Here is a 7,151-nt window from a genome sequence, read left to right as displayed (position 1 = left end):
ATCACTCACGTGTGAGTTGTCTTCGATACAGGCTGTGCCATGAGGATAGATGAATATGCTTTCAAATAAAATGATGAGTATAATAATTACTATACCGAGTACGGCTACGAAAATGGCTATAGCAATCGGCAGTTATTCAATACCAACACACACAGGAAGACCATTGTGCACCACGATGGTACTAATGTGCGTGCTCCGTTGGCAGGGGCGCACATTCCCACCTAAAAGGGAATGTAAGCACATTCATCAATAACCATCATGTTATAAAGAAAATATAAACGTAGCACGACAGCTGCATTTTTGCCACCATCAAAGGACACGGGCATCAGCTCGGGTATTTAGATACATGCACGTACCTTCATGCGCGAACGCATGGAAACCTGCTAATGGGAGACACACCATGCGAATTTATTCGCCCGACTGCAGTGATTGTTAAAATCGCCGCGAAATTCGCATAGTCGTTAGCATTCGCTTGAGTGTGTCCGCTCAAAGCGATGGCGAATTTCGCCGCGAATTTTATCCGCACCGAAATTCGCAGCTATCAAACATGTTTAATATTTTTGCTGCAAATTTTTATCGCTGCGTACAGATGCATGGACTGTTGGACTGTTGGAGCCATGGTTGCAGCCGTGTGGCGACAGTAGATTGCGTGTAGTGTGTCCGCTCAATTTATCTTTATATATTTTTATTTATCTTTATATATGCGGGCGCGAATATTTTCGCCGCGAAATCTGATCGCAGCGAAATTCGCATAGTGTGTCCCCCGCTTAATAATTAAGGAACATAATATAGTCTTGTACGCATCGCAGATAAACGCGCCCGCAGGTCATTACATAAATATGAACAATTTCGTACTATATTCGTACAAGGGGAGTATAAACACTCACGTACCGAGACACGCACGCACCGAAACGCGCACCCACTCGGAAGCACAAACACACGCGCGCAAGCACTTCCACACGCACGCGCGCCCCTATACACATGAAAACAAACGAGCGCGCGCAAGCCCGCACGTATTCAAACGCCGACCGCGTATATACATACCGGCCTGTCGCAGTGTTGCTTATTGCTTCCAACGCACATCGCGTATGCCATAGCATGCGCTACGTATGTCTGTTCAAAATTTCCTCGGAAGAGATGCGCCATGGGTCCATGCGCGTACACCACTACGTCCTCGCCACTATGAGGTTCGAGTGTAAGCGGCACAGCAGCCTCCTGCATGTAATCCGGATCGACTGAAACAAGAAAACAGTCACTTACCCCGTACAGACTGCAAAATTTGACCTTACATCAAACAAGTCCTGATTTTGCAACAAAGCGGTAGCAAAAAATGCAGCCACTACCGGCGTAGCAGATTCAGATGCGCTGTAGTTCGATGGTAGAATAACAACTAAGTCGCATGTTGTGACTCATTCAGAAGTGACCATTTCATGTGTCATTTGTGTGCCAAGAAAAATAATAATGAAATAGTAATCAAAACATTGTACCATTATAGTCTTTACGAAAAACCTTTTGAGCCACTCGCCCTTCGGGCAAATGTTCTGTAAAATGTACATGCCCGAATAACATTCTAGTTGCCCATATATTTTGCAGGAATATTTTAGAATATCGTGTAAAGAAGTGTACACCAGACAACCTCTAGACGCCATTCGTTTTTGGTGTTAACATTTTGTGATTTTAAATTAAAAACCTTTAGTTAATGGCCAGTTGTATTATGGTTTATGCGTTTTTAAAGCAGGAGCCCGTCTAGTAAGTGAGCTTGCAATGTTTACATGCCCGCCAAGATTTCTAAACGCCAGGCTAAATTCGAAGACTGACATTATATTTGAGGTTGTAGACCTAACCTAAACTAGTTAACGCTATCTTAATTCCAATTCCCACTCCGCACACATAGGGTGCAGCGTTAATTGATTTCTAGCTGCCCTTTATACTTGTGTCAGTGTTGGTAAGGTTAGGTCTGGATCCCCTGTAGCCAGGTCCCGCTCCATACAGCAGTGACGTGTATGGCATTCCATCGACGCCAGACATGTCGTTCGCTTTCTCTAAAATTTCAAAAGGTTTTAATATAAATTTTCGAACCATGGTCTATGCCCCTTTAATGTGCGTGGTACGTTAATAATTTCGTCAAGAAATGCTCGAACGGCGTGACTGTAACTCGCGAATGTAAACGGAAATATTAGCGAGCGGCTAAGGCCTTTGACTAACTTTACAACTAGACTTTCTCTCAAGCGAAATCGCTCGCGTAAATACCTAGCTATTGTAACTTTTCTCTGCATACATGTGAGGAAATTTGCCGCGCAGCTAATTAATAATGTCGGCTTTGTTAAATGTTTTCCGTCACCTGCACACAGCTAGCTAGATTATTAATAAGAATTGTGGTTAAGGAGCCTAACCGAACATCGGATTGCCACGCTTCGGATAGCCGGCAACCAGCATTGAGTGCGAGTGATCCGCCGTGACCACCAACAAGGTATCGTCAGCGTCGGTCATCGCCGTGGCTGTCTGAACGGCTTCTTCAAGCACAGTGACTTCGGTAGAGGCCGCGAAGGCGCGACCGGAATGATGTCCCTTGTCGACGTTATTGTCTGAAAGGAAGCCCTACCATGTAAGCCAATCAAGTCACAGTTGATTAGGGCATAACGGTAACAGCATATATATATATATATATATATATATATATATAAACGGGGAAGAACGTTCTCTGTTGCTGTACAAGCCTGGGATATTTACACTGTTACAGCGATAAATTTCATTATATGTTCAGTATTTCAATCCAATCCAGATTCTCGTGGTCGCCATTCTTACTATTACGCCTGACAGGGCTAAAACACGAAAAGCCGTAAAAATTGCCCAAAAGCCAATCACCATTTCTTAGAAATGATTACATGACCACTTGAATGTAAATAGAAAAGAGCTTGGATGTTCGGCGGGAGTTAACAAGTGAATGATAGACGTCACGTGACACGCTTAAGACGCATCTTGAACTTGGCTAATTAAAACAAGCTCGGTTAAGTCAGAACACGCATATATATTGATATTGATATACATGCTTTGGCTGAACATCGCTGGTGTGCATGCATCGCGTAGAGATGATAGATTTGGGAGGCAATGACAGGCTTAATTACGTACTTTCCACGAACAGATAATATCCACGAGGGTTCCGGTTAAGGATCTGGATGGCTGTCCTCACCATTTCGGCGAGAGTAGGATTGTTCTGTTCAGCCGGCGTCTCATCCACCACACATGCGAAGTGGCTCGGTTCGAACAGCCCTGCAAGTGTGTGTGTGTGTGTGTGTGTGTTATGCGCGAGTGTTCGTGAGTTCGTGCGTGCGTGTATTGTGAGAGAAACAAATAGATAGAGAGATAAGAGAGAGAGAGAGAGCGAGCTTGTGTGGCCGAGAAGTATAAAATCAACATCAGTGCTTGTTTCTGCGTCGAAGCCATCAGCACGTTAACAACGTTCGCTCCTAATAGTGGAGCGACTGAGAGCCAAAAATTTAGCTCGACCCCTCCCCACTTTAGAACAAGGCAAATAAGGTATCGTTGGATTCAATAGGATGTCTACTTCATAAAAAACAATGTTTTACAGTCAGATTCTAATTAAAACATGGCCAATTCACCTCTTGTTTGTAAAAACCCATAAAAAATGTGAATTTTGGAATATCTTCATAATTGGTTATTTTTGCACCTTAAAAGACTGAAAACATGTTAATATCACATTAATTCCTTTCTACTAAGGACACTCTCACATTATTTGGGGTTTTAACCCACTTCAATGGGGTTTTGGGCCCCTTAATACCCCAAAATCGGGGGGTTTACCCCTTTTTGCCATTTTCCAATCCTAAGTTTTGATGCAGTACGTACCCCTCCCCTACATTAGAACAAAACAAATCTGGACTCATTTGATTCGTAAGGATGTCAACTGTATGAATATTGATGTCTGATTTCCATATTTTAATGCTAACATGGCTGATTAACCCCCTATTTGCAAAAAAACAAAATAAGGAATTTCCCGATATCTCATTGTGTTGTACTTTCTCACTTACAAGGTTGAAAACAAGTAAATGTCACATTGTTTTCTTCCTGTCAAGGACACTGGCACATTAATTAGGGATTAACCCTCTTCAGTTGGCTCCAAATAACTCCTTGAGAATATTGTTAGTGTTTGAACATACTGCCTTATACACCGTCATGTCCGTATCACCTCAGACTTCATCTGTATTTTCAACCTCACTTATCTCCCGCTGATTCTCACATTCTCCACCACAGGTATAAATGTCAATGCACTCAAGTCCAGCAATGACACACTCAGTCACACTGGCATTTCTGTCCACGACAATCTTTGTCTGTACAGTATACAAATGAGTTATGTCTCTAACCTCAGCTGGTGCCGATTCATTCTGGTACAATGTTGGACAGAGTTCACCTTTTGCATTTACATGCCAACCATGGCCAACTGTTTTCACAGGCTTTGCGACGTGACTCTGACACCACACTGCAACTTGGTATTGGGCACGCAATACATGTTGCGCGAAGGCATCCTCTGTCGGCGGCAGTATTGGTGCAGGCTTGTCAGTGGTTGTGGCGAGTACGAAACGAAGCTCATTGAGTGAACTGAGTTTTCTTTTACCATGCATGAGGAGAACAAATCGCCTTGCAGTATCTAAGAATGTAGGGACATCCTGGAATGATTCCAGACTATGTAAGGCCTCTGCCTTTTTGGTGAGAGCTAAATAAGCCGTTCGCTTTCCAAGTCTGTATAGAGCACTTGTCGTGTCACATCCCGACAGAGCATGCGCAGCTGGTAAGGACGTGCATGTTGCTTTGCCAAGTTTGGTACTGATGTGGTGTACATGTATGAATCGTTCCTTTGTGACAAACTTTCCTGAGTGTCCAGCATGCATATACACATTATCGGCCAGCGCTCCCCTGCTTCAGTAATATATCAGCAATATACCAGAACATTTATATTAACAGTATTTGTATATTGAGAACAGACAAACAAACAGACATACATTCACAAATATGTATTAGCTATATATATGAACGAGGTAATGCACTGTCGATGAGTCAATGTCTGACGTCCAATCATACACAGCTGATCCGGCATGATGACCTTGTCACGGCATATTGTTGGTGTTGTTTTGTTTTAATAACAATGCTGTGTGGTTGGTTACGTGTACATTACTGTCTAATGTGTGCTCCGAAAGTGGGCAAAGAAATTGCCTATTTAACGTACGAAAGTAAGAAAGAGAGAGAGAAAGAGTGAGTGAGAGAGAGAGAGACACAGAGAGAGAGAGAAAGAGAGAGAGAGAGAGAGAGAGTGCGAGAGAGTGCGAGAGAGAGAGAGAGAGTGGTGCGTGCGTGTGTGGAGCGAGAGAAGTCCCGGCCTTCACGGAAGCCCTAGCATCCACTGAAGCCATACTGCACTGACACAACAGCAGCAGACTCGAGCAAACAAAGGCATCACAGCAGTGCCCCCTACATTGCACGAGCCGCAGCGTGCACGGGCTGCGTCCACGCGGTCAGCCAGCGAGGTGAATAACCCTGCACCACAGCCTCACTCTCCACCTCGACCTTCTCCCCCCTCCCTCCTCCTCCCTCCCCTTACTCACACACACTCATCCAGCCCTCACTCACCTCGCCCATCTCCCTCACACTCACCCAGCCCTCCTCCATCACTCCCCTCACTCCCCTCCCTCACACACGCTCACCCAGCCCTCCTCCATTACTCCCCTCCCTCACACACACTCAGCCCTCCTCCCTCACTCCCCTCCCTCACACACGCTCACCCAGCCCTCCTCCATTACTCCCCACCTCCATCCCCTCACACACACTCACTCAGCCCTCCTCCCTCACTCCCCTCCCTCACACTCACTCGGCCTTTCTCCCTCACTCCCCTCCCTCACATTCACTCAGCCCTCCTCCCTCACGCCCTTCCCTCACACTCACTCAGCCCTCCTTCCTCACGCCCTTCCCTCACACTCACTCAGCCCTCCTCCCTTACTTCCCTCCCTTACACACTCGGCCCTCCTCCCTCACACTCACTCAGCCTTCCTCCCTCACTCCCCTCCCTCACACACTCGGCACTCCTTCCCTCACGCCCCTCCCTCACACACACTCACCCAGCCCTCCCCCTTCACTCCCCTTACTCACACTCACTCAGTCCTTCTCAACTCACTCCCCTCCCTCACACACATTCAGCCCTCCTCCCCCACTCCCCTCCCTCACCTCCTTCACACTCACTCAGCCCTCCTCTCTCACTCCCCTCGCTCACACTCACTCAGCCCTCCTCCCTGACTCCCCTCACTCACACTCACTCAGCGCTCCTCCCTCACTCCTTTCCCTCACACACACTCAGCCTTCCTCCTTCCTCCCCTCCCTCACACACACTCACCCAGCCCTCCTCCCTCACTCCCCTCCCTAACCTCCCTCACACACACTTGGCCCTCCTCCCTCACTCCGCTCCCTCATACACACACTTACCCAGCCCTTCTCCCACACGCCCCTACGGCGCCCCTCTAATTGTTACTGGCCTAGGCTTCGCAGCATCACAGCGCGCATCGCCAGCTAATGATGAAGCCTAATGAACGCAGCTTCCCACGCGTGTCGGCAAGCGGCCAAACGCCACTTCCATCCTCCGCGTAGATGTCTGCTGGTGACAGCATCACATACGAGTGTGTGTACGTGTAACTGCCTATAATATACCCGCCGCGTATGTGTAACCGCATCATTAACCGCATGCATACGCGTGTACGTGTTACTGCCTGCCTAGTCTATATATGCGTGTATGTGTTATTGCCTGTCTAGTATATATGCGTGTACGTGTTACTGCCTGCCTAGTCTATATATGCGTGTACGTGTTATTGCCTGTCTAGTATATATGCGTGTACGTGTTACGGCCTGTCTACTAGTATATATGCGTGTACGTGTTACTGCCTGTCTAGTATATATGCGTGTATGTGTTACTGCCTGCCTAGTCTATATATGCGTGTACGTGTTATTGCCTGTCTAGTATATATGCGTTGTACGTGTTACGGCCTGTCTACTAGTATATATGCGTGTACGTGTTACTGCTTGTCTACTATATATGCGTGTACGTGTTACAGCCTGTCTAGTAGTATATATGCTTGTACGTGTTACTGCCTGTC

At 46.6% G+C, this 7,151-nt stretch overlaps 1 protein-coding gene across 1 annotated transcript; it reads right to left on the bottom strand.

Annotated features, from left to right (window-relative positions):
• LOC106817813 (alkaline phosphatase, tissue-nonspecific isozyme-like) lies at window positions 1–3,199 on the bottom strand. Its single transcript, XM_014822516.1, has 5 exons — window positions 3,130–3,199; window positions 2,394–2,585; window positions 1,932–2,042; window positions 1,045–1,235; window positions 1–221 (listed from the first exon to the last, which is right to left on the bottom strand). Exons 1-5 carry the CDS (start codon window positions 3,191–3,193, stop codon window positions 117–119), a joined length of 663 nt encoding a protein of 220 aa, XP_014678002.1. The 5' UTR covers window positions 3,194–3,199; the 3' UTR covers window positions 1–116.
• Window positions 3,200–7,151: the final 3,952 nt, after the last annotated feature.

The sequence above is a fragment of the Priapulus caudatus genome, unplaced genomic scaffold, assembly GCF_000485595.1.
Source record: "Priapulus caudatus unplaced genomic scaffold, Priapulus_caudatus-5.0.1 Scaffold35, whole genome shotgun sequence".
Lineage (NCBI taxonomy): Eukaryota > Metazoa > Priapulida > Priapulimorpha > Priapulimorphida > Priapulidae > Priapulus > Priapulus caudatus.
Note: the sequence above shows the minus strand (reverse complement) of the source record. Positions and strands in the feature narration are given on the sequence as shown.

Coding starts and splice junctions, on each gene's coding strand:
- LOC106817813 (XM_014822516.1), bottom strand. CDS start 3,193: ATGGTGAGGACAGCCATCCAGATCCTTAACCGGAACCCTCGTGGATAT. Junction 2,043..2,393: donor GCGTGGCAATCCGATGTTCG/GTTAGGCTCCTT, acceptor TTGAAATTTTAG/AGAAAGCGAACGACATGTCT. Junction 1,236..1,931: donor CCTTACCAACACTGACACAA/GTATAAAGGGCA, acceptor TTCTTGTTTCAG/TCGATCCGGATTACATGCAG.